This window comes from Hibiscus syriacus, unplaced genomic scaffold (assembly GCF_006381635.1).
Source record: "Hibiscus syriacus cultivar Baekdansim isolate YM2019G1 unplaced genomic scaffold, ASM638163v2 tig00110616_pilon, whole genome shotgun sequence".
Classification (NCBI taxonomy): Eukaryota; Viridiplantae; Streptophyta; class Magnoliopsida; order Malvales; family Malvaceae; genus Hibiscus; species Hibiscus syriacus.
The window spans coordinates 126404-154264 of NW_024062801.1; the positions used below are offsets into that span (position 1 = coordinate 126404).

Genomic DNA, 27861 nt, shown 5'->3' on the forward strand with positions numbered 1-27861 from the left:
TGAAGAAACAAAAGCTCATTGAGTCATTATGTTTCCATTAAACATTTTCAAGTTGCCGTCATGAATGTCTTCATGAGATGGTTGGGACTGATAAAGAACAGACAAAAAATAATTATTATGGCATGAAGAAGTGTGATTTACAACAACAACAACAACAAAATAATTTCAAACCACGTCAAATCTCATTTAACCAATGATTCCAGATCTTCAATGCGTTCATAATTCATTTTTGGGGCAATGTAATTTTCGAACCATGAATTTGGTAAGTTAATACATTTTCATACTTGAATTTTTATGGGTAAATTATCATATTGTTTCAATTTTGATCATTTAGATTAAAAAAATCACGTTCCGGTCATTTATATTATCGATTTGTTATAATTTAACTATTAAGTTGTTAATTTCCTTATTCTAATGATGTTATATTGTCGATTTTGGTATAATTTAACAATTAAGTTGTTAACTTTCTTTATCCTAATGACGTGACATATTGATAATTGAGAAAGAGAACCACGTAATTTGAAAGCAACTTGGTTCGATGATGAATTTAGAGAGAATGAGAAGAAAAAGTCAAAATGTTATAAGGTTAGATTTGTAGAATTAAATTGTATATTTTGGTGAAATGACATCAAGTTCGTGGGTAGAACAAAAAATTTTATAGATCGAATTAGAAATTAAAAATTTTTTAATGACCTATCGAATTATTATAATTGTAATAATCGATGATTCGTGACTAAATTATAACAAATCAATAATGTAAGTGAGTGAAAAGATTATCAAATGTTCTTAAAATGGTTCGTTGATGATGCAGCACAATTCCATAACATTGTATCTATAAAATGATAAATTTTGAATTTAATGATCATATTGAAAAAAAATATTGAAATTTAAACAACAATTATATTATAACCCATTCTTTTTCATAAAAGCAATCAATTTTCTTAATATGGGTTAGGTGCATGGATAAGTAAAATTTGATTCGACTCGAAAAATTAATTTTTTTATTCGAATTTTTTTTAAGTTAAAGTCAAGTTATAAAATACTACTCGAATTTTTTAACAATTAGTGAATTAATTTTCAAATTTGAGTATAATCTCTAAACTCTATGTAATATATGTATATTACATATGGAAAAAATATGAAGAAATATATATGTATTGTGTATGTTTATAAAATACTATTTAAATTGAAATCAAATAGTATCATAATATTATAAATATTTACAGTTAAATTTAAACAAAAACTTAAAAATTCAACTCAAATTTTATAATTTTAAATTAAATTTAAATTATAAAATATGACACATCAACTCAAATAATTCGAAATTTTTTAATTTTTTTTAACTCATAACCCTACTTAAGTGTGGAAGAATCAAGGAAAATGATATTAGCATTAGGTGGAGAGACAAAGTCAACAACCTTTCATCGTAGAGCGTAAAAACAAATAATTCCACAGCATTGAACCTTCTTTTTTATTACCAAATATAAGAAACAAGTTAATATCGTCTTTTACGATCATTATTTTCTTTTTGGTAGAATAAATTATGAGTTATTTCTCCGTAAATTTATTAATTCGATTAATTAGGATAAAATCTTAAAATTAGAAGAGAAATTAAAAAAAAATACGATTAAAAAAATTTAAATAATACTACAACGAAACATAACTAATTAATTTCCGGTACAACTCAACGAGTAGACAAAGATTTATTGATTGGATTAGATATATTTTATAGTATTAAAAATAATTTAGTTTCATAACTTTAAAAACAAGAAGAGGCAAAATATTAAATATTGGTATGATACTGTAAAACAAGGAAAATAATAATTTGCAGATTTTTGGGAGGCTAAGACTGGATGTTTAAGGAAAGATAGTTTAATATAATGTTAAAAAATATGCTACCGGAAAATGTTAATATTTTAATAACAAAATTAATAATTTTAATAAAAAAATAGCATTTTAAATAACATTATGTCAAAAATATTAATATTTTTTATAACATTTTTCTTTAATCTTATATTAAGTTTCCTTACAACACAGCTTCCTGGGCTAAAACGTGAACAAGGTTTGTACACATCTGCCCCCCAAGTCAACATGCTCATTATAACAACCATTGCACGCCGTTCTAGATTTTTTGTCAACTACTTGTTTTTAGTTAATCATATATAAATATTTTAAAATTGTTATTTTATATAAAAACATATTTTATAAGTTTAAATATCAACAGGGGTCATAAATTATGCTTTTAAATTTTAGGAATAATGCAAATAAATACAACTGACTTTTGATATTATATACATTTTTGTTCAAATCGTTTTTTAGAGCATTGTATCCACAACGTTTAAATCTGATTCAAAAGTCATCCCCGTTAGATGAAAACCGTCAATGACTCCAGTTGATTAAGCAAGCACAAATGGATAATGATGATAACGTGGCGTCAGCAAATTTTTTTAATTTAAAAAATTAATTTCAATTAAAATTTTACACTAATAAAAGAGTGACACCTATTGATGCATATTGGCAGGAATGAATAAAGGCTCATGCAAGGGATGGGAATTGAACCTTGGGCAAGGGCATGCCATCGAATGGCCCTTGCCACCGGGCCAAGTATGCTATTCAATTTTTAAATAAAACAAAAGATTATTTAACATATATTATATGTTCAGTTTAATTGTGTTCTTCACTTTGTCTTGTAGCAAAAAAGGCAGATACGCATGTTGTTCCGTGAAGCTAATCAAAACACCATAACCATTATAACTAAGCCCATTTCTCCTTTGTCTTTGTACCTGTCGTCGTCTTCTTCAAACCAATCACAATTATCTCTCCTCCTTTTATTGAAACCCGTCTTTATATTCCCCCGTTTCTTGTTGCTCGGGAAAAACCAAGGAAGCTTTCGAGTTTTGGAGTGAAACACTGAGAATAAGCAACATATATATTTTTCCGAGGTATATGGCTAAAGCGAACACTCCAACTCCTTTGCACAAGAGTATGGATATGAGTTAAAATCAGCAATGTTCCGTTCGCACTCGTACTCAAATTCAAGAGGTGAAAAGCTTGTATGCTATCCACTTCAACTTCAACATTCCGGATACCTCGCTCCCATGCACACGTTAAACCGATAAATACCCTCATAATTCAACTTCTAGAATCGTACAAATACCGATAAATTTATAAAAATCCACCAACCACGAACCTTGGCAGTCTCGAAGAACCCCGCCACATGAAGCAGTATCGTCCCCAAGACAGCTTCCATGGCTGCCATGATCCGCCCTGCTGAGACCATCGAGGATCCTCCTGCTACTAAGACCACCACCAGCAAAGGTTTAAACTTTGTACTTCTTCTATTCTTGTTTTTCCTTATTATATAGATTGTTCATTTGTTCTTATAATATTTCCTTGATGTCGGGTTTTCATGTGTACGAGGCGGTTTTTGATTTGCTTGATTTGTTTATTTTATACACGATATCGAATCTTCAAACATGTTTATTTTATACATGTGTGTGTATTTTTGCACAGGAATTTCAATCATGACAATGGCTCAGACCAGCCATCCTTTGGATCCATTGTCGGCTGCTGAAATCTCGGTGGCGGTGGCAACTGTAAGGGCGGCCTGAGCAACCCCTGAGGTAAGTAAAAGAAAGATGAAGCTATGTTTGTCTTGAATTGTTGCTTTAATCTTGATGTTATGTTTTTTTTTCTATGAATGGAATGGATTTGTTTGTTTGTTTAGGTGAGGGATAGCAAAGCCGATGCCCCTAGCCGGAGACTTGCTAAACCACTTATCTTCTGCAGAACCGAGAGTGATTGCCCCATGGAAAATGGTTGGCCTGAACATATAATATGGGTTAAATGATCTTTTGTTTTATTTTAAAACTGAATAGCATGCTAGTCTTGGTGAGTTGGTGGCAAGGGACATGCCCTTGCACCTGATTCCCCTTCCTTGCGTGTAAGAGCCTTTATTCATTCTTGCCAATACGCACCAATAGGAGAGTGTGTCACTCTCTTATTGGTGCAAAATTTTAATTGAAATTAATTTTTTAAATAAAAAAAATTGCTGACATGTTAATTTCACGTCAGCATATATTAGTGATGTGGACACTACGTCATCATCATTGTACGCATGTGCTTGCTTAGTCAGCTAGAGTCGTTTACCGTCAGTTGACTGACGGTTTCCATCCAACGGGGATGACTTTTGAATCAGATTTAAACGTTGCGGGTATAACTGCTTAAAAAAAACGATTTGGGCAAAAATGCTATAATGTCAAATGTTAGGGGTATTTGTTTATATTATACCTAAATTTTACATTTTAACACCTACACGCTAAAACGTAAAAATTTTACTCTGTTTATAAAATATATTTTCCACTGTCAATAGATAAGTCAATATTTTATTATTTTACATATAATAATTAATTATTTAAATTTTAAAAAGATATATTTTGTATATAAACTATTTTATTTCATACAAAATTCAATAATTTTTTTATAAAAGATTTTAAAATTAGAAATTCTTTTAAAATTAAAAATAGTGCAAAATCATATAACTTTGCCGGGGTTAAAAAGTATTACAAAAGCTAATTTGATTTTTGTAAAAATGCTTTTCAAAAAACATTTTCTGAAAGCAATACGGAACTAAATCTCGTTATTTAAAGTAACAGGAACAAATTCAGCTTAAGTTTGAGAATATAAACCAACAACTCTTGCTGAAACTTATTACTACCCTTACCTTCATATAAATAAATGTATACATTTATGACTATTTCTAACTAATATTCAAACATTCAACTGTACAAAAGGTCAATTTTCTTATTCCACATTTTTAGTAGATTCTGATTCGCGGGGCCTAACCGGATTCTTCTCGGGAATTTCAGGCTTCCCCGTGGCCGATTGTCCCGAACCAACACCTCTAACAGAAGGGCTAACTGGCTTCTTCTCGGGAATTTCAGGCTTTTCCGTGGTTGGTTGTCCCGAACCAACACCTTTGACAGAAGGGCTAACCGGCTTCTTCTCGGGAATTTCAGGCTTCCCCGTGGCTGGTTGTCCCGAACCAACACATTTGACAGAAGGGCTAACCGGCTTCTTCTCGGGAATTTCAGGCTTACCCTTGGTTGGTTGTCCCAAACCAAGTCCTTTGGCAGAACTTGATGATGGCTCTATTGTAAGTGAGGATGCCTCGTCTCTAGAAGCATACCAGGAGTTTCCACATGCAATACATTCCAACTGATGCAAATGGAAATTTAAGGTTTAATTGTTAAAGATGAAAATCAATATCTAAATATATATTCAAGAACAAACTTATAGTGCTTGAAATTACCTAGAATTTATGCATGTAGTTACCTTGAGATTTCCAGAAAATGTGGTCTGATATTCCATCCATTTCAGACAAGATAGATTTATGATACCATTTTGTATGTCTGATATATACTTTGTCTATATTATGCTCTGATAAAAATGTAAATTCTATCCATAAACAGTTGTCTTCTTACTTAACATGGTTAGTGAACTTCTAAGTTGGAAATCTTGTACAAAGACGAATCCACAAATACGGATGCATGATCAAGTTGACAACATTGTGCATAGGGAATGGGGACCACAGATAAATGCCTGTAGTTTTGGTTTTTAGTATCTTGTACATAAACAAGTTCAAAAACTAGTGCATGTCTAGCTAGAGTGAAACACAATCAAAGCACTAGCTCAATCAACTTATCACACCATTAGAGCAACCCAACCTTATACTAAGTAACAGCGATGGAATCAGAGATGAAGATATGAGATAACCTGGTAGCGATCTCCATGTCCTGCTTGGATAATGTCCCTTAGACAGACTTTAAATTCATTGCATCTTGAGCACCGGGCATCAGTCATCTGTTTTAAGATTAAGAGAACAATCAGTTAGCACGTGTCAACCATGTTAACAAAGATGTTAACGGATTTTTTTGTTTGAATTAGGTAGAGAGAACGACCTGCATGCGCTCAAATTCATCAGGCTCTTTTTTGGCTGTCTCTTCAGCAGTCAAGCCCTCCTACAGTTGAAACCATTAATCATGTTCTATTTCCAACTTATAAAAGACATATTTAATTGGATTTTTTTTTAATTTGTCTAAACATAGAAGAAAGAATTACTAAGATAGGATAAAAACTTTGCTCCATGGTGGGCTGCCCCCAGAATGCAAGTAGAGTGGCATAGAAGAAATTAGTCACAGACAATTGTAAGGTTAAATTTTGTCAAGTCCATGTGATACTAAAACCAGTTAATAGGTAATAAATGGCCAACAAATAACCAGGTTCAAGAGCCAACATATTCACCTGCATGGGGTAGCTATCGCTCTCTTAAACTGGCATGAAAGAAAATTCAACACCCCACAAAACTATACCTTTAACTCAGCAGGTGTCATGTTAAGTATTGTTGAAGGTTCTAATTCTCCATTTAGTAGACGTCGAGCTAGCAATGAATTGTTCTGTGAAAAAGAAACAAGAATCAACATCATCCTAAATTGAAACAAGGAAAGATATCTATATAGGCTCATAAGCAGAAAGCACTCTACCTTCAGGTTGAACATAAGCTGCCGTAACTTCTGGTTATATTTCATGTCAGGTGAATAAGCATCATATGAGGCCTTCTCAAGTGCAGTTACAGAGGAAACAGCAGCATCTGGCCACTGAAAAGACTTGTCACCCTGCAAATGGAGAAGGGCAATAAATATTGTGCAAATCATCATCTCTTTAAGCAACTACCATTCAATTCCTATTGATCACCACATGGGTGAAAACAGAAAGATATCCCTACTATAAAAACTAAACATAGTCAAGTAAGCCACTGCACACATTTGAACTCTTCTCTTGAGATCCATTTGCAGTTCCTGAACTCTTGGTGTCTCTTTCAGGTTCCAAGCTATCAGAACCACCTTTTGCTTTGTCATCAAGTTCAGGAGAACTACACACATATTGAACAGCTTGGAGAAGCCTCTCCATCCACTTATCACGATGGGTTACTCCGGTTAGCACCTTAGCTTTTGACAAAGTTGTGTAGTATTCACTGGTATTACTTGTACAGCTTCCAGGAGTTTCAGCTTTCAGATGTTGATCAGACCTAGCAGTTCCTTCATCACTCCTTGTAACATCAAGAGGTGAAATGTTCTTTTTCCTGAGAGATCTTTTTGCCTTTAGCTGCTCTTCCTGATCAACAACTGGAGCAGTATCATCAGTCTCAAGGTCAGGGAGATCTCCCAAACGTGATAAAGTTTTTTGAACAAGTAAATCAATCTCATGATGTTTACTATCTTCATAATCTTTATCTGTTAGCTTCCAAAGCTTCCGCTCCACAGTGTCATAAACTCTCTGCACAATAAAACCCGGATGCTGTTTCCGTTTGGGATGTTGCTTATGTATGGGAACAAAGTGCACCACACACTTGTGCATCACAGATTCTGCTGGAACCTCATCCCGATGGAAGCTATAGAACAGCTCTCTGGTATCACGTGACTGCCAGCTTCCACCACCTTTTTTCTCAGCTTCTTCAGGGCGATAAAACCACTGGCCGGTAACCATAATGCTCCCATCTTTAGCCTGACTAATGTCCTATCATATAGATAAAAACTCCATTATTTGCAAAGGAAACGACTAAAAATATTTTGAAAATAAAGAAACTAAAATGTAATACCAAACAATGCAATTACCTTAATGATGGCCACATAAGGCTTCTGCTCCTGATCTTCAGGAACTAAAAGAACCGGATCCTCCTGTAGAGGAACGCTAGAAAACATAAATAATGACATAAAGGAGAAATGTCACAAATTGGTAAAATTGACCATCTAAGTGAAGAATAACAATACACAAATGCACAAACTACAGCTGCAAACAAAATAAAACAGACTGCCACAAGAAATGGGCCACTTGAATATTCAGTAACAGCATTTCTTAAATCAGTTCAACATGCATACTCGATTCACAAAATACTATTTCCAGCTTCTACCAGCATAAAACTGCTACAGGTGCAATTGTAATGAACCAAAAAACAACAAAATATACATAATTCGTAACAATTATACTTATTTAAAAGGGTAACCGAAAAACATAACAATAAAACCAAAGTTAAAAACTCATTTATACCAGGAATCAGTGTTCCATTTCAGTTTTCTTTGCCCACAATCACTGAGAATCTATAGATAGTATTGTCACTTTCCACAACTCAAAATCCCTAAGACGCTAAAGAAAGTATTATCACTCTTCACAAACTTGGAAACATCTACAATTAAAACCCGAAATTGCCATAAAGAAATGTTAAAACCAAAAGCCTTTTCCACTTAACTCTTCAAAATTAAAATTGAAAAAAGTGACCCAGGGAAAGCACCTTCAGCCACTCAGAGGAAGAATCACTTTATAATACATTGAAATCAATTATGCAATCTGACAATTACAGAAACAAACAACAAATCAGATAATAAATTCATATAAGAAAAAGAACCAACAAGCCAAAATGTTCAAAACCCTAATTCCCGCAAAACCTATCAAATCATGCCGCATAAAAACACGACACAAGCTCCTCAACAGAAAACCTCTAAATTCAGAATCCAACCAATAAAAAAAAGCAAACCCCCATAAGAATCCAAAATGAAAATAAGGAACTCACGAGATCATATCGATTGCCATCGAACTCAAACGCTTCATAATGACTCCTCCTTCCTCTTCCTTTCCCAGAAACCCTAATAGCATCCCCTATCGGCTTTGCATCCTCCTGAACTGGCTCTTCCTCCTGTTCTTCCTCTTCTTGTTCTTCTTCCTCCTTGACCTCGTTCTTTTTCTTCTTCCTCTTCTTATTTTCCTTCTCATCCTCTTCATCGTCCTCTTCAAGCAGCTTCATTTTCTGCCTCTTCCTTTCCGGCCTCGTATCTTCCGGTCGGGACCGTCGGGGAGGTATCGGAGCTTCATCCTCATCGTCGCTAGTGGACACCTGAGCGAACCTTCGGTTTCCCATTTCAGACCAACGCTTTCTTCTTTTTGCGGGTATTTTTCGTGAGGTTTTTAAATGTCGGTGCTCTTTATATTTCGTTGAGGCTTATATAGGAATTCGAATTTAATGGAATCAGGCTTGATTTCTTTAATATATTACCATAATACCATAGTTACTCTAGATTTATATTGAATCGTATTTCAAATTTAATTATCTATACCCACGAACTAAATGACGTCAGAAGAAAATGAATTGTTATTATATTTTGAGATTTCATATTTGAATACTAAGAATGTTAACTACATGAGTGTTCAATGATAAATCTTTGAACATATATTACCTTACACTTACTCTAGATCAATAAAAAATATCTTTTACAGGGTAAAATACACAAATAGTCTATTGATTATCGAATATTGTTTTGTTGAGTTTCAACTATTATAAGTTATTGAATGATATTCCGACTATTAAAAATTATAAAATAGTTATCTAACTATTCTTATGTTCTAAGTTCATCATTTTCTGTAAAAAAAAATTGGTGGTCATATAATCTTGATGTTAACTTGTTGATTAGGTTATGATACAATCTGATCCCAAAAGTATGTTTTATGGATAAACTATCCGTTAATATTACATTGTCAAACCAATACTTAAAATATTATGTCGTCAAATCATTGCTTAAAAATAACGACAGTGTAAGTAGACATTATGAAAATATTATTTTATCTTATCCAAGTTCAACAAAACGACCATCAAATTTTTAAACGGTAAATGACGAGTTTAGAATATATGAATTTTGTAACTTTTAATAATCGATGACTCAACAAAACATCATCCTATAGTCGGAGGATCATTTTATAACTTTTAATAATCAAATGACTCAACAAAACAACACGACTAGAGATGAACATTTGTCGGATTTCAATCCGATCCGGATCGGTTTTTATCCGATCCGGTTTTTTTCCCATAGAAAAAAAACCGGTTTATAAAATAACCGGTTCGGTTTTTAACCGGTTTGGAGGGCCGGATATCCTAACCGGTGTAACCGGTTTCGGTTTTAAAAAAACCGGTTTTTTTTAAAAAAACCGGTTATAAAAAAACCGATTTTAATATTCCAGATTGCTCATAGGGAATCGATTCCCCCCCAAGGGGGTACCGATTCCTCACTGAATGGTTTGGCTCCGAGATTTTCAGAATGCTCGGAGGGAACCGATTCCCCCATAGGGGGTACCGATTCCCCCTTATTCAACGGTCGAAATATTTGAATTTTACACTTAGGGAACCGATTCCCTATGAGAGGAAATCGATTCCCTATGAGAGGGTACCGATTCCCCCACGCTCCAAGCATTTTTATTAAATGTTTTCACACTTAAACGGCTATATTATCTTCATTAATTATCACTAACGTTCAGAAGTGATTCAAGGTGTATTTAAGCAAGCTTAGAAGCCATTGATAAAAGACAAGAAACATCAAGCAACTAGAATCAAGAGAGAATCAAAGAGAAAGCATCAAACCTCAAGTTCGATAAATTCAAATACTTAATTGAAATACTTAATTAACTCAACATAATTGAAATACTTAAATACTTCCAAGTTTGATAAATTCAAATACTTAAAAACTTTCAAGTTCGATAAATTCAAATACTTAAAAACTTCAAGTTCGATAATTGAAGCAAAGTTTACGATAATTGAAATAAAGTTATAAAATAAACTACATTGCCATCTCTTCTTCATCATCTTCGCCTTCTTCGTTTGGAGGGGATATTCCAAGTTCGACTTCTTCAATGTGTAAGTTTGCTTCCAAATCGGCATCAATTGCATCTTCTAGGGTGGTGATATGTTGCTTACGAGCCGCTCCATCCAAATAATCCTTTAAACAAATGCATACTTCCACCGACTCGGGACTTAGTCTTGATCTCCGTTGCGATATAACCCTGCCACTAACAGAAAAAGCGGATTCCGAAGCTACCGTAGAAGCTTGGACGGTTAGTAAATCACGGGCCATGGCGGCTAGAATCGGAAATTGTGCTTCCTTTTCTTTCCACCAAGCCAAAATATCCAAACTTTCAAACTCTTCAAATGTCATTTTTGATAGAAAATCGCATGACATGTAATTTCCCAACTCGCTACTTGGGGTGGTAGTACGTGATCGTTTGGATTGGGAATTTACAAGAGTGTTAAAAAGATTCAAATTTATGTTACTTGGACGTCTACTAGATGATTCCGCATTCATTCTCATTTGATCGTGTATTACACTACTTGATCCGTATTTAGTTAAATAAATTGCAAACATGTCTCGAAAACATTTGTTAAAATAATTTATTTGGTTTTGGACAAAGTTGGGTTCATCATCGGTTAGATTAAAAGCAAACGCAATTTGTTCAATTAGTGTTTCAACCCCACCAACATTTAACGTTGGGTTTAAAGCGGCGGCACAAGTAAAAATGGGGGAATCTCCTTAAAATATTTTAAAAGTTTTTCCTTCATTGCAAAGCCAATTTCTTGAAAAACTTCGGTTTCAAATTCAAAGTCATTTAGTCGGGTAGCCAACAAAAATATTTGATTAAGAACCAACGGGCTAGTAGGGTAATAAACACCAGATAAAAAAGTTGTTGCATTTTTAAAAACCTCAAGCAAATCGGTTATTTTGGCTATAGTTTCCCAACTCGAATCCGGATAAATGTTTGGGACATGACCCCTCTCGAAAAGTCGATCGTGAAATGTTTGCAATGTTTCCCTTTGCCTTAAGGCAGTATGCATCATCATCCAAGTTGAGTTCCAACGAGTTGGACAATCCAAATTAGGACCCAAAGCTTTTTTATTAACGGACTTACAAAATCGTTTATAATCATTTAGTCTTTTGTTGTTGTTACAAAGAACCGATTTTATTATTGTTTTAAATTCTAATCTAATCGACTCAATAACCTCCAAACCGGCTTGCACGGATAAATTAATTATGTGTGCAACGCAACGGGTATGAAAAAACACACCGTCTAAAATCGGTGAAAGTAATATTTTCAATCTTGGAACCGCGTTTGTATTATTCGATGCATTATCAAAGGATATAGAAAAACTTTATTTTCTAATTTATAAAGACAAATTACCCTTTTTAAAAGTGTAAATAAATTAGCACCGGTATGCGGCTCACCGAATAATTCAAACGCGATTGTTCTTTTCATCATTTGCCAATTATCTTGATCTAACCAATGTGACGTAACGGCTAAAAAAGAATTTCCGGTATTATGAGGGGAACTCCAAACGTCACATGTAAGCGACACACCATAACGGTGTTCTTGGAATCCTAAAATCATTTTTTCCCTCGCCGTACGCCACATTTTTATAGCATCTCTTCTAAGGGTAGTACGACTTACTTGAGTATAACGTGGTTGCATTAGTTGTTGAATTGTTATCGTGAAATCTTCATCATCAAAGTGGTCGAACGGCAATGCTTTTGTAATCACGAACTTTGTAAACGCTTCTCGTAATTTTTCGTTGTCGTAAACAAAAACACCACCTTGTGGTGTAAGATTCGATTGACTAGGATCCGATCTTGAGAGAAGTGCCTTGCATGATTTTGTCAAATGGTTCTTCAACGTTGTGTTTCCTTCCGATGCAAGAAACTTTAGACAAAGTTTACAACGCGCCCTCCTCGAGCCATTTGACATCTCACATAAATCGTAGTGATCCCAAATGTCTTTGTTTCGAGTGTGTTCGATCACTCTCACGACTTCAAGGTTTCCCCCGACGGAAGATTCAGCCGTGTTACTCATGATGAACAAAAAATTACAAAAATAAGATTTGAGAGATGTTTAAGTGTTGTGTAATAAGATTTGAGAAATTTGTAATCAACCAAATACATCACCAACCTATTTATACATGTTTAGGGTGGTAAAATGGTAATTTTTTAAAGAAAAAAACGGTCAAAAACGGTCACAAAACCCCCCCAACGGCTAGTTTTTTAAACCCAGAACGGTTTTTTTTCCGGATAAAAACCGGTTTTTTATCTGGTAAAAAACCCGGTCTAGGTTTTTTTCTCCAAACCGGTTAAAATAACCGGTTTAAAAAAATCCGATCCGATTAAAAAAAAACGGTTTTTCCCAAATCCGGTTTCGGATATTTTTTTCGCAAAATCGGATATTCGAATTTTTTATGCACCCCTAAACACGACCATTTGCATACTTTACCCTTTTATAATTTTATATTATAATGACGTATAACAATAGAAATGATGGTTGTGATTGTCGATGATGATTTTCATCTATATAATTTTAGCGGAAAATGATAGAATCATATATATTATAAAATAATAAAGAATACCATAAATTTGAATATTAACGTTATAAACGAAGAAAAGTAGATAACTCGAATATAAAAAATATTCAATTTGTTCAATTTACAAATATAAGGACTAAACTCTTTACCTTACTTGAAAAATCTAATGCATTGTCCCACTAAACCAACTGATTTTTATCGATTTTTGAACAAAATAGTTAACAAGAGGACTATGAGTATAGAAAACACCACAAGTTAAAACAGGACAGAATTTTCTCACCTTCGGCAGTTCTTTCTGGATTAAATGGACGGCGAAAAACAGGAGCCAAAACAGAATTCTGAACAATTGTGACTGTAAAACATATGCATCGACTTCAAAAGCTGTGTCTCACCCAATTAAAAGGAGCATTGATATACATAAACACCGCACAAACATAATAGATATCCGGTAACGTATAGGTCCCGATACGATTCGTGTTTAGAAAAAAGCATGCACATAAAGAGATGGCAGAGATGCCGAAAGTGCAGAATGGAAGATATTTTAGCATCTCCGATGTCCTATATTTTACGGAAAATAAGTGCGCGGATCATAAAACAAATGCAGATACCAATCATCATGAACAACCAAGAAGAACCTAAAGAGTTTGATCCATTTGAGGGTTAATTATTATACACCTGGACCACGGCGTAAGTTGGAGTGGTGCCAATCCAACACCGAGTGTATCTTACTTCTCTTGAAAATATCAGACGGATACCTCGAAAGAGAGAAACGAAAACTCGTTACAATCGGATTGCACTGCATAAGTTTCGGTGACCTATAGTACACTTGAGATCTGCGTATGGGTTAGTTAACATCATAGAACAATGAGCCATCGACATACCATTGAATTTGTTCAACCATCCATAAGAAATGTGAACAAGCAACTGCACTTACCAATGATCTGCAACTCCAGCATATGAAGAAGCAAGATAGATAAGATTGGCATGGCTGCAACAACAACAAAAATAAATAGATAAATAATGAATTATAATGTAGATATATAATGGAATCTATAACTAAGGGGGAAAAGGGGGTCCTTAATTACCTCTCAAAGAGCTTAAATTCTCCATCAACAATGGCAGGCAGCTGATTCATGGGATTAATTTCTGCAACGAATCCATTGGGGAAAAAAAAACAAGAAGACAGTGTCATTACTTTAGTCATTGCTGGATTAATACATGGGATTAATTTGAATAGTGAATTAAGAAGGGGAAGAATTGAATACCTGAAAACTCAGGAGTAAAATGTGCACGTTTTGCGAGATTTACTCTGACCTCCTCAAATTCTATACCATTCACCCTAATTTACCACAAAAAGAAACGGAAAAGTGAAAGAAAATTTTCAAACAAGAAGAAAAACCCAGATAACATAGTTCTAAAAAGGTAGAAAAAGTACTTGCAGAAGATGATGACGGCTCGAACTGGCTGAGAAAGGCGATCTGAGTACACTTTGAGCTTCATATCTCTGTACTTTCTATGTTTTTCTCTTAGCTTCCTTCTTTGTTTAGCTTGCAATGCTTCTGCAAGTTTAAATTCTTCCCGCTTATTTAAGAAGAAACTAGCGGGAATAACAATTTAAATATAATATAAGCAAAAGCAAAAGCACCATGCATGTCAACAATGCAAATTTGAATGACGCATGTATATGCGATTCAATGAATGTGATGAATATAAGCAGAAGTAAAAGCGTTATGCACGTTTGAACGACGCCTGTACATGCGGTTCAATGAACGTGATGGAACTCCGAGAAACATGTGTTCATCATCCTTGATCTATAGGAATATGATTTTCGAGTTATAATATATTTAGCACATTATTAAAGATATTTTATTATCTTATCTGATTTATTTGATAAGAATATAATATTTAGGTGGAGAAATATAAAATTATTGTAATATATATTTTATTATATTATTTTTAATAAATTTAAATTTAAATATTAGAATACAAATATTTATATAAAAAATTCATAAAAATATATTTTCTATTATTTTTAATATATATATATATATATATTACAAAATTTTTATATAAAGAATTTAATATTTCTAATATTATATTGGACGTATGCATACTTGATGTACAAATTATTTGTTCTTTATTATAATTATATATTTGAAAATATAGAAAAAGAATTTGAAATTCATAATTTTTTTACTTCATTTATATTATTTTTTAAATTTAAATTCAAATTACAAATATAGAAAAACCGATACACTCTTCTTGAACTCGTTAAAGAGCGAAACTTTTAACCTTTGTCACATTCAACTCTCATTAGAAATCCAATAATATATATACATTTATATTTTGATGGATGAAAACTTGGTCAGCATATAAGCTTGCATGTCCGTTCTTCCATGGAAACAAGACCCTATTCTTACTGTGTTATTTAGGGATGAACCTTTGATCACGTAGCTTTAACAATCGTGGATTAAATTGAACCCTACATTTTGTCTGTTTTTAACATTTACTAAATAAAGAAAGTTTGAAATTACATGCATGCAATGGCCCTGAGTTGAATCGGATTCCTATATCAATGATTCGAGGTAGAGATCAAACAACTCATTCTCGTTGTCTTCCACAAACCCTATTCTCTTTTTCTTTTATTTTTTGTTTCCTTCTTTCTTTGCCATCTGCGCCTAAGATTTTGTTATCAAGAAGGAGATGGCATTCAGTGGGACAACAGAGAAATGCAGGTCTTGTGATAAGACCGTTCATTTCTATGATATGACATCTGCTGATGGAGTCCCTTATCACAAGACTTGCTTCAGATGCAGCAAATGCAATGGACTTCTCGTTGTACGTATATACATATATACATATACATGTACGCTTATTTACTACATGAACAACTTAACATGTCTGAATGTGCACCTATCGTGAACAGGTGAGCACCTATTGTGCAAGGGATGGAGTCCTTTACTGCAAGCCTCACTTTGAGCAAGTCTGCAAGGCGACTGGCACTTATACATCCAAAGGTGAGATTTTTCAAGAAAAAGAAGAAAAAAAAAGAAGGAATGCATTGGTGTTTAACAGTCACATATGATTCTCTAACACTGTTTTTTTTAATGATTTTTCAGATAAACCTAAGCCTAATGGACTGGTAAACTCGAAATTTCCTTAAAGCATTGTATTTTTTGCGATATTGACCTAAATATTCATATATTCGTATCATATCATTTTATTTATACAGCAAAGGGCTCCAAGCAAAGTTGCAGCCATGTTCTCTGGAACTCAAGAGAAATGTGGAGTCTGCAATAAAACTTGCTATCCACTAGAGAAGGTCTGCTAACTAGATTCTTATTTTTCATCTTTTATATATATATTCGGGTCTAATATATTCTCGAACATGTTCGTGTAACATAAAACTGTGATACATTAACAGGTGACTGTGGAGGGAGAAATATATCATAAAAATTGCTTCAGGTGTGCACATGGAGGTTGCTTCCTTACAACATCTTCATACGCCGCATTAGATGGTTTCCTCTATTGCAAGCACCACTTTTCACAGTTGTTCAAGGAGACAGGCAGTTACAGTCACCTCACGAAGACAACTTCGATGAAGAAACCGTCCAGCGGGGAACCCGAATCGGAAACGAAACAGGACGATAACGAAGGGAAATCTACGGGAACCGAGGCTGAAACTGCTGCGGGTGACCAATGATGGAAATGCTGACAAACTGGAACCTTCATGGGGACATCATTGAGCTTTAAAATCTCAGTATTGGGTGTTTGATCTCTGTATTGCTTTAAAGTTAATGTTGTTCTTATTGGTACGGAGTATTATCAGAGGGAAATTAACCAAGATTGTTGTATCCCTTTAAATTCATTTGTGTGGAGTTTTTAAATGATTATTTTGACTATTAAACTTTTATAAATTATAAAATGGTCATTAAATTTATTGGGATGGTATAAAATGATCATTAAATTTATCAAACTATTGAAAAATTATTATTAAATTTTATCAAACTGTTAAAATGGTTATCAATTAATCGAATAATAGCACAGTTCAATGACCTTTTGGTACACTTTACCCTAATTTAATCTTATTCTTTGAAATACAATTATAAAAATCCAAATTGTCATTAACATAGATCCAAATAGTGTCAAGTCAACGCTTAGAACGGTTCTTCAAGTTAACACTCCACCAGACTCAAAGAACCAATTTAGCCTCTCACCTCTCTTTTATAATGAGCAGATTCAGCCAAGTTTGAAGGGCATTTCTGCCAGTACGAGAAAAATCAATATAACTAGTTTCGACTTGTATATATATATATATAGACATGCTAGTTGCTTGTTTCATTGATCCATATGAATACACTGTCCACACCTTCATCTTCAACCTCCAACCCATTTCTAGAATCTTCTTACGGTTCATCTCCTCGTTATCATCATCAAAACAATGATCATCCACAACCTCAAGTTCTTGTTTATCTCCTTCACGATCACACTTTCCGCCATAAACCTCTTCTTACGCTTCTCCACATGGCAGCATTTCCCAGCAGAAAACTCTCCGGAGAGTCGACCGGTTATGAAGTTCCGTATCGGACAGTTCCAGGAGGACCAAACCCTCTCCACAACTGATTAGATGATAGTTCAGTTCTTTTTTCTTTCCTTTCCTTTTCCGTAGCAGTCATGTATATGTATTAGTGTAACAGGCACAGTCATTCACGGTGGTTCATCCGAATAGCCGCGCCGTGTAAGGCGGTAGAGAGTAGGAGAGCTTGAGACTTCATGGGCGAGGTGTCGGTGATGATGAAGAAGAAGAAACGGCCACCGACTAAAAGTTCAAATATTTTGTGGAAGAATTGATGAAGTGTACTACTTTGTAGATCTTCAGTTTTTTTTTAAAAGGTCAAACCCACGTTTTCTTTGATGTTATATCCATGAATAAAGTAATAGGAACATGATTCATCATGTATACATGTAATTGTTATCAATAAGATGAAGCTCTATATTTATTTTTATAATTGGTAAGGGAGTCATGTTGATAAACAAACCAAAACTCCACAGTAAGGGTGAGTATTCACGTTATTAATAGGTTAAAAAATTTAAATAAATATTATTTTATAATCACTCTAAATTATTTATAAAAATATTAAAAATTAATTACAACCCTAAAAATACAAATAAAAGGATGTATACATGCAAAGACAAAGCTATGTCCTACATGAATTCAACCTAAACTTAATCTTTTATTTATCATCCAATTTCATCTGAATTTAGAAATATTTCATCTAATTTAAAATTCAATCAAATTTTTAAGATCTTCAAAATTTACACTCAAACCGATATATATAATCTCATTTTTATTTACCGAACGAATTAATTAAAATATTATAAAAAGATCAAATTTTCAACAAAAACTACGACCTTATAAATTTGAAACCCGTTAAATCAAAATTCCATCCCCATCTCTCAATAGAGTACCGAAAAAAGGCAATATATAGACATGTTCGGTTTGAATTGTCGAATCGAATTATGAGTGCTTTAAATGAACACATGTCTAAAACACAAGATATGGAACAATGGAAGTACAAACTACAGGATCTTGTAGTCATGTTTATCGTGTATTTTCAAGTTCAGATATGAAGATTCAAGCCTGCAAAAAAACCAAATCAAACAATAAGAAAATGTAAATACTCTTATCGGTACAAATCAGATCAATCTTTGTTGCTCGCTTGGTCTATGTTTATATGCAAATGCTTGTGAATACGTAGAGCTGTTCATCAACCCCATTCTGGGTTCAGGAATTTTTCAGATTCTGGAACAGTTCAGGAAGATGGGCGTTGGTAAGTTTAGCCTTCTTGGAGAACTCCTTGTTCTTCTGTTTAGGTTTGGGCTTGGAGGAAATGCCCTGCACTTGGGCGGCAGCTCTTCTTTTTGCCGTGTTTGTAGCAGGTTTCATTCCATTCTTCTGGAGATCCTTCTCGATGTCGAGCATGTCTCGTGGCAATTCGATTGACCGGAATAATTCTTTAAGGTCATCATCTACCTTGATAGGTACCCTCGGATCATTTGGGAAGGCAATGTCTTCCTGAGAATCAAAATTCGATAACAACCAAATCTGACCCGCAGCTTTCAGTGCCTACAAAAAGAACATTTACATGTTTATGTAACATATCCCGCATAACGTTCTACAGTTGCTTTTACGAAGTTTAATTATCTAACAAGATCCAATATGGAAACTTAAATCTAGACATAAAAGCAGTAGGAAGTGGAGGAAAATATCAACTCATTTATACCTGCAAATCTTCCATCACATTTGGGTAAGCATCCTTAAGATCAATAACAGCAATGCCTTCTATAAATTTCCGAATCAAGACAAGAAGTTCGTTCTTGTTCTTTACATCGTGCTTAGCCTGTAAGGATAACATATACCATGTAGCGATCCTTTATGAGAGACTAAGCAATATGGCAGTGCTTGTTATTACGTACATGCTGAGAACAAAAAAGAGCAAGTCTATCATAAGGTCAGAGCATCAACTAAGTAAACATCACCTTGTAAGAGAAGCGCTTTCCATCAAAATTTACTTTGGGATTTTTCCTCAAGCCCTCAAAGACATCTCTGTTACCATTGACATCAACATAACATGCTTCATTGATCTGTTCGGGTGTGTACGCTTGCCTTGTCTGCAACCATCAATGCATATATTACAGCTTAATTAAAATTTTCAGCTCCTTACAGAGCACTAATAGCTAATTCTCTTTTCAATAACATGAGAGTAATGTCAGCAGAAACAAACATTTGAAAAGTCCATAGAACTGTCAACTAGCACTTTTAAAAGATCTCGGAAAATTGGGTACACAATAAAATCTCAAGTCCCTGGCCGTTCTTTGATGTAAAATCAAACCATCAATATTCTGCTTGAGGTTGATGATATAATAGAATCCCACACCTGAGCTTCCCTTACCGAACACTTTGAATATTGTTTCCAATATAGTAAAGAACACCGACCAGTTTCAACTTAAAAGAGCTACGAAGGAATATAACAATGCTCCTTTAAGGACCTACTGGTGGCTATTCCAAACTCTGACCGCGGAAAAACTTGAATCAACTACTATAAAAGAATTCTAAAACATGATTGAATTTGCTTGAATTACCAACCATGAAAAATGCAGGGTAAAACTATCACAACTTCAATGCGATGAGAATAACAGTAGAAAATGGCAAAGAATGTACACAATAATCAGGACCAGGAGCAGAAAACTTTAAACAACTAAAGTTTGCACAAAACCGACAAGAGGATTCTCCTTCATCTCATATTTGTATAACATTGCTATCAATATCACAACAAAAACAATTTTGCAGCATGACAGATTCATCATCCGATCCAGCAAAACATGACTTTACCGAGGATAACCGAAACAACAAACATCATATACCCATGTTAACAAGGTAAATACTCTGATTATAGCATCAAACGCATAATGATTAAATTAAAAAGGTTATAAGAACCTGAAAAAGAATGTCAATAACACGCTTCATCTGAGCTCCAACAGGAGCTTTCCTGATGCTGTTAATATGCTGGAGCCTCTCGGTATCATTAGAGAATTTGATAGGCGCAGAAGGCCTTGCATTGGGCAAAGGCGAGGCAGCTGCGGGTGCCGATCTCGGAGTTGCGGTGCTTCTAGATGATGAGGATTTGGCGGCGATGTTGGAGAGCATCGACTGACACTTCTCCTGCTGACGTTTAAAACTATCTAACTTTTCTTGCAAAGCCATCGCTTAAGATCTTATCAACCGTCAGAACTCCCAAATCCTGGAGACAACAATTTAAAAGAAAAAAAACCAAAAGGGCTTGTCGGAATGCTATGTGATAAAAAAATCAACAAAAACCCAATTTTTTATGTTACAAAGCTACCATGAATCAAAATTCCATAACCCAACCAGATAAATTCCATAATACAATTGAATTATCAACATGAGCATCCATAAAAAAGAAAACCCTAACTTTTTATCACACAATATTGCGATTTGAAATGCTCTTTTCATTAAAGAAAATCATCAATTCAATCAATTGAAGAATGAAGATAGTAAAAGAGGAAGGAACCAAAACCTTTGCTTTTGTATGCCTTTGCGTTCTCTTCTCTCGGTCGCCTGGGGCTTTTGGGACTTTCAATTCCGCTTTAGTTTTACATCGTTTATTATTAAGGAGGGTGAGGTCCTCGAAAATAAATAAATAAAAATATAGGGACGTGATCGTAAATCTCCTTCCACGACGAAAAGCTTTCTACGAAGTACCCTTTACTTTTATTTATTACTTTTTAGGGCGAGGAATTGTTATTATTGATTTTAAATCTTGAATTCGAGCATTAAGAATGTTATCGATACGAACATACAATGTTAAAAGATTAAAAATTATCTTTAAGTAAATACTATTTTATACTCACTTCAGATTAATAAAAAAATAATATTACTTTTTAGGATAAAGTACACGAATGATATCTCGACTTTAAGGTGTTATTTTGTTAAGTCATTTGATTATTAGAAGTTACAAAATAATTCATTAATTATAGGGCGCTACTTTGTTGAGTATCTCAACTATTGAAAGTTACAAAATAGTCATATGATTATTTATATATTATAAATTTATCATTTTTCATTAAATAATTGGTGATCTTTTGAGCTGTATGTTACTCAATTGATTGTGACATGAAAAAATCTAATCTCATAACCGTTTGAGTTGTATTAAGTCATTAAGCAAGTGCTTGAAATATTATGACATTGAACCAAATTTGAAAGTAACGATGATGCTAGTAGATATCATTAAAATATAATTTTATCATATCTTAACCAACAGTTAACGTTTAGCTCATATCGTTAATTATATAACACGTGAAGGAAAAAGAAAACTAAAACACATTTGTGATAAATATTATTTTTCCTGATTGAATTAATTTTCAATTAATTCGTGATATAAATTTTATTATTTAATAAACATTATAGTAGATGATATAGGTAGGGCGATTACTTTATTTAGTTTTTTGGATAAATTATATTATTGGTCATCATATTATTATCTCTTTTTTTATTTTGAGTAATGTTTTTACAAATTTAGTTACTAATGTTACATTTTTTTATGTTAGTCATTATAATGTTAACTTAACAGAGATGATAGCATAATCCGATATAATAAAAATTTTAATCCTAAAATTTATATATTTTACTAATTTAGTCATTATTCAAAATAATATAATAAATTTAAACATTTAAAAATCTTACAAATTTGATTATTATTTGAATTTACACTACTTTAAGTATTCAATAAATTTAATCAATCAAATGAAAATAAAAATATGAAGTAAGATTCAAATTTAAGATTTTAAGTCCCAAAAACACTTAACCGTTGAACCGGACTCTATAATTATTATTTGACTGATAAATATATTATTAATTCAACGTGACCATTTTAAATATTATTTGAGGACATATATTTATATTTAATATTCATTTAGAAGTAGTATCGGTGGAACATGATGATGTTAAATATAAGAATCCCTAAACAGATTGTGATTTACGATCAAGAAACCCTTTTTGATAATCATGCTTGGGAATTGCTCAAGTTCCCCGTTATTGCCAAGCCCTTGGTGGCGGATGTTAGTGCAAAATCACACAAAATGGCTCTGGTATTTAACCACGAAGGGTTGAACAAGCTTAAGCCCCCGATTGTTCTGCAGGATTTGTTAACCATGGAGGTGTTATTTTTAAGGTTTACGTGGTTGGGGAATATGTGAGATGTGTTAAAAGGATGTCGTTACCAGATGTTGCCGAGGAGAAATTGAATAGTTTAGAAGGCTCTCTATCGTTTTCTCAAGTTTCCAATTTGGCCACACATCAGAAAAGTGATGATAAGTACTATAAGATGATGCATTTGGAGGACAATGAATTGCCGCCACAGAGTTTCATGACTGATATTGCTAAGGGTTTGAGAAAGGCAATGAATTTGAACTTGTTTAACTTTGACGTGATCAGAAATACCCGATTCGGAACCGTTATCTTATCATCGACATTAACTATTTTCCGGGTTATGCGAAAATGCCAGGCTATGAAACTGTTTTGACTGATTTCTTTTGTGACATGGTCTATTGGAAGGAAACGGAAGTGATGGTGGAGAAGGATTTGGTTGAGGAGTATAGCCAGGAGGAGGTAGGGGCTGCGACTGATGGAAGGCAGGTCTTTAGTTGTGAGAAAGAAGTAGGGAAAATTGTGACCAATTCTTGCTGCAGTGATGGGGAAGAAATGGAGAACTCTATTCAAGCTTGACCAAACTTTTAGGGTGCTCGGCGAATGCTATAGGAGGGCTGCTTCAATTGTATAACGGTCAAGATCCTAGTACTAGCTTGTGGAGTCGAAGCAGATTTCACAATTTCCATGTTTTAGGCATCAGTTCATGGAATGGTGAAATAGCTAGGTTGGATACTTTGAGTTTAGTTGTAGCTTTCTTGACAACAGTTACATGGTATACTCAGTGTTAAACCATGTATATTCTGTCCACCGACTTCTGGAAATAGGTACTTTTCAAAACTCTGACGATTTAGGGAACTTTAAGCTGTACATTGAGGCTTTTAAGTTATCATTTTCCCCCTTAGTGGTTGTTACTTGTTATAGATTTGCATTTTTGGTAAGTTTTATTTAGTGGGGTTTACCATATCGATATTCTTGTTTTTACAAATGATAACTTCATTTTTAATGTTATTTCTTTATATTGGCATTGGTTAAATCATGTGCTTCTTCAAACGTTTGATTGAATTTAGGTTTGACGAATTGAGTGCTAAGATTCCCTCGGGGTTTTCTTCTTTGAAATAACGAAGTCGGTAGTCTGTGGTGACAATATCAAGAATCTTTCCAAAAATTGTTATAAGGAAAAAATGCAACTTTAATTCCCTTTTAGACTTTAGATAAGTAGGTTGCTAACTTGCTTTATAAGATGGATAAGTAATAACACAATGAAAATAATTTGGCATATTAATGGATAAGTGATGCATTTATTTCCACTTATTGGGTAACTTGCGGATAGCTGTTAATGATAGACTAGAGCTATTAGAAAGGAGGAAAGATTTTGATTCACTTTAGGGATTAAACTTCTAATGATTTTAACAGCTAAGAACTCGGAACTAGGGTCATCTTTGTTGCATGAACTGATATCTCAAAAAGGATGTTGGTGACACGAAATCTGTTGACACGTAAACCATTCTGGTTACATAACTGTATTTTTGTTTATCCTGTCGTCACATCCTGTCTTTATGGCATCCCCATGCTGCTGCTTGTAAGCGACAATCCATTTTATAAACTGCTCTGGTTTTGCATGTTCCAATTTCCTTGTGTGCTGAAATCCTGTTTATGTGCCTTTATGGCTGTCAAATGCGACAACTGTGATGTTTTCAGCTTCATTATATTCCGATTGTATTTTGGTTTTTTACATTTTTGTAAAGATTTTACTTCCTCATGCATGTACATTTTACTAGCTCTGAGCGTTACTATCTGCAAACAAGCTCTCTGGGTATGTTTTTTTCCGGAACTTTAGTCTCACGTTGATGCTAAAAAAGTTTGAATGTGTCTCCGGTGTACATAGAAATGTTGTTGCTTGAACTGATTGACTGGTTAGAAAACGATTTCGACATGAAAAGTAAATTGGACAGTGTTACTATGTTAGTCTCCTGCAGAGACGTTGGGGGTATGTGATTGTCTCCCATGTTGTTTGCCATGTCCTTGCGATGCAGCCACCAAAATTGTTGCTGTTGTTGATCAAGTACTCGCATGTTCCAGCCATGTCGAATGTGCAAATAAATCATGCCAATTCGGCCATAGCTTTTGTGGTGCTAGCGGCTTTTGTACTTGTTCCCACGGCCAAAACTAGCTTTGCTATAGCCAATATAATAATAATCGACGTCGACTACCGATGTCACAATAGTGCAATAATCATCCCTGTGAGGAAGGCTGGTGCTAAAATAAAGCGCTATGAAACTCGGTTTATTGCTTAAGCTCGAAAAACTTGTTCGATCCTTGTTTACCTAGTAAAAGTAACTTGGTTCACCTGTTTAACTAGTAAATGATGCTTCCCTAACTTAACTAGTTTTCGATCCACAATTTTCCATATCCAATCTCAACAAGCTTCGCTACAACACAATTGAACAAAGAAAAATGTAGTCATAACTCATAAGGCCAATCCATTGTAGAAATTGTGTTCTTTACTGACATAACAGAAATGATAATGCTAATCCACCTCCATTGCGACCAGATATCAATATGAATAACAATGGCAGTACTAATATTGATCCAGAATAAGATGAATCTAAACATAGACAAATAAGGTGGTTCAAATCAAACAACTTTCAAATAAAATCCCCGGTAGAACACTGATCAAACGATCAATTGCTCGATCCGATCTCTTGCAAGTAATGTTCAGCTTCCAAAGCTGCCATGCAACCTGCATTGTTGCAGATCAAAGTTAGTTCAACTCAACCATAACACCAAGTGCACAAACAGAGCAAATGCAGATGGAATTGCCTAAGTTCCTTTTATTTCTTCTTTTGGTCAGAGGAAGTTTAGGTGATCAATGATCTTCCGGTCCAGGTCAAACATGCCACCGCTTCATAAAGGATTGAAAGTGAAACTTACAGATATCTCACCGGATAATACTATTCCGAAGACTCGAATCCCGATGCTCGTCAGGGTGCCAATTAATTGTCGAATCAACCGAACCAATATACAATGGCCTAAGTTTCTTTCTATATAAATCGCAACACAAATATTTGCAGTTTCATTTTCATGGCAGGTATTTCTAATCTAGCAGTGCAATTAAAAAAAAAGCAGCTTGATGACAATCAAAAGAATAAATTGACTAACCAGTGCCAGCAGCAGTAATAGCCTGCCTGTACTTCTTATCCTGCACATCTCCAGCAGCAAAAACGCCAGGCACGCTGGTCTTGGTTGTACCCGGCTGAGTGAGAACATAGCCATCTGAATCGCGCTGCAGCTGGCCATCCAAGAACTTAGTGGCCGGTTCATGCCCGATGGCAAAGAACAAACCCGAGACTTGCAAGTCGGAAACTTCACCGGTGAGCAAATTCTTCACTTTGAGACCACCCAAGACCCTATCCCCGTACGCCTCCACAACCACCGAATTCCATATAACCTCTATCTTAGGGTTCGAAACAGCTCTGCTTTGCATAATTTTGGATGCCTTAAACGAGTCCCTCCGGTGAATGATATAAACCTTGGAACCGTACTTGGTGAGGAAGGTGGATTCCTCCATGGCGGAGTCGCCTCCTCCGATCACGGCCAAGGGCTTGTTCCTGAAGATTGGCGCCGCCCCATCACACACCGCGCACGCCGAGATTCCTCTGTTCCAAAATCCCCCTTGTCCATCACCTGAACCCGGAAAAGTGAGCCGCTTCGCCACGGCACCGGTGGCAACGATGACCGAGTCGGCAAGGACTGTATTTGAATCGGCGAAGATCTTGAATGGAGACGAAGAGAAGTCGACTTTGTTGACGGTTTCAGTGAAGATCGTAGTGCCGAAACGGAGCGACTGCTTGCGGCAGTGGTCCATAACTCCGACCCCATGATGCCGTCCGGGAATCCAGGGAAGTTCTCGACATCCGTTGTCGTTGTTAGCTGGCCGCCGGGGGCAATATCGTTAGCCATCCAGCCCTCAAAAAGAATAGGCTTAAGCTCAGCACGGGCAGCGTAGATGGCGGCCGTGTGGGCTGCCGGGCCGCTGCCAATGATACAAACCTTGGTCCTTAGAGGAGTCTCCGTAGCCATCGGGAAAGGTAGTGCTGCAGCGGCGGCGGCGGCGGCGGAAACGACGTGGTGGCGGAGTTGAACAAAGAAGGCGCGAGCTTTTCTCAACAAAGTCCTCAGACAAGCGCTAGGGCTGAAAATGTAACGCATCGATTCCCGTTTTATTTTGCTTTTAAGGGCTTTGGATTTTTTCTTCTATTTTTTTTTTTGAAAAATAGGTTTTTATTTCTTTGACTTTTCGGTGTATGAACTGACGACTACGAATTGACCTTTGCTTTGTATGAACAATTTGAATGGACATATAATGTATGAACACTTTGGGTTTATATTTGGAATGTAATTTTGCAATTTCTTTTGCTTGGTTATGCAAACACAAGTATGGAACATATGCTTAGCCTTAACTTACACTTATTCCGCCCATTGTCAATTAGTTTGTGTTAAGTATATACTCCTATATATAAATATGTGATATTTAGTTTAGAAAAATATTTTGATATTAAAATTTAAATTTGACAATCTTAATTATTTAAATGTACGTTTTATTTAAGATTTATAGTGTTGATGTTTAGGATCTAAAATATAGATCTAATAGCAAAACTTGGTGATAGAATTTAGGGGACAACTTAAAATTTTAAAAAATTTCGAAAGGTTTAGTTTATATTTTTTTTAAAAAATTAGGGTCTAACTATAATTTTTGAAATTTTGAGACATCTAATGAGATTTTTTTAAAAAATTATGGGAGAGATTTAATTAATAATAATTTGAATTTCTAAAAATTTTAAGGGCATTGCTTTTTTTTTAAATTAAGGGTCAAATTTAAAATTTTAAATTTGGGGGCCTATGGTCCCTTTAG

The 27861-nt window shown here is 34.6% G+C and overlaps 4 protein-coding genes and 2 pseudogenes across 6 annotated transcripts; 2 read left to right on the forward strand and 4 right to left on the reverse strand.

Annotated features, from left to right (window-relative positions):
- Positions 1-4722: 4722 nt before the first annotated feature.
- On the reverse strand, positions 4723-9032 carry LOC120135782 (uncharacterized protein DDB_G0283697-like). The gene is made up of 8 exons (XM_039151986.1): positions 8627-9032; positions 7674-7736; positions 6823-7575; positions 6543-6674; positions 6372-6455; positions 5961-6020; positions 5776-5862; positions 4723-5217 (listed from the first exon to the last, which is right to left on the reverse strand). Exons 1-8 carry the CDS (start codon positions 8969-8971, stop codon positions 4804-4806), a joined length of 1938 nt encoding a protein of 645 aa, XP_039007917.1. The 5' UTR covers positions 8972-9032; the 3' UTR covers positions 4723-4803.
- On the forward strand, positions 8748-17065 carry LOC120135784 (LIM domain-containing protein WLIM2b-like). 3 transcript variants are annotated; one of them, XM_039151989.1, is made up of 6 exons: positions 8748-8776; positions 15857-16057; positions 16146-16236; positions 16339-16361; positions 16452-16541; positions 16644-17065. In XM_039151989.1, the coding sequence occupies exons 2-6, from the start codon at positions 15923-15925 to the stop codon at positions 16920-16922; spliced, it is 618 nt and encodes a 205-aa protein (XP_039007920.1). In that variant the 5' UTR covers positions 8748-8776; positions 15857-15922; the 3' UTR covers positions 16923-17065. The 3 variants fall into 3 exon arrangements, with proteins under 3 accessions (XP_039007920.1, XP_039007921.1, XP_039007918.1); XM_039151990.1 differs by lacking the exon at positions 8748-8776 and having other exon boundaries at positions 15834-16057; positions 16342-16361; positions 16644-17063; XM_039151987.1 differs by lacking the exon at positions 8748-8776 and having other exon boundaries at positions 15834-16057; positions 16644-17062.
- On the reverse strand, positions 13887-14719 carry LOC120135762 (glutathione S-transferase T1-like). Its single transcript, XM_039151972.1, has 5 exons — positions 14655-14719; positions 14485-14558; positions 14305-14365; positions 14154-14207; positions 13887-13974 (listed from the first exon to the last, which is right to left on the reverse strand). The coding sequence occupies exons 1-5, from the start codon at positions 14717-14719 to the stop codon at positions 13887-13889; spliced, it is 342 nt and encodes a 113-aa protein (XP_039007903.1).
- Positions 17066-18793: 1728 nt separating the features above from the next.
- Positions 18794-21405, reverse strand: LOC120135752 (general transcription factor IIE subunit 2-like). Its single transcript, XM_039151963.1, has 5 exons — positions 21319-21405; positions 20718-21021; positions 19760-19891; positions 19504-19620; positions 18794-19346 (listed from the first exon to the last, which is right to left on the reverse strand). Exons 2-5 carry the CDS (start codon positions 20982-20984, stop codon positions 19005-19007), a joined length of 858 nt encoding a protein of 285 aa, XP_039007894.1. The 5' UTR covers positions 20985-21021; positions 21319-21405; the 3' UTR covers positions 18794-19004.
- A 1330-nt stretch (positions 21406-22735) lies between these two features.
- LOC120135764 lies at positions 22736-23544 on the forward strand (annotated as a pseudogene).
- A 1923-nt stretch (positions 23545-25467) lies between these two features.
- On the reverse strand, positions 25468-27173 carry LOC120135786 (annotated as a pseudogene).
- Between the last annotated feature and the right edge of the window lie 688 nt (positions 27174-27861).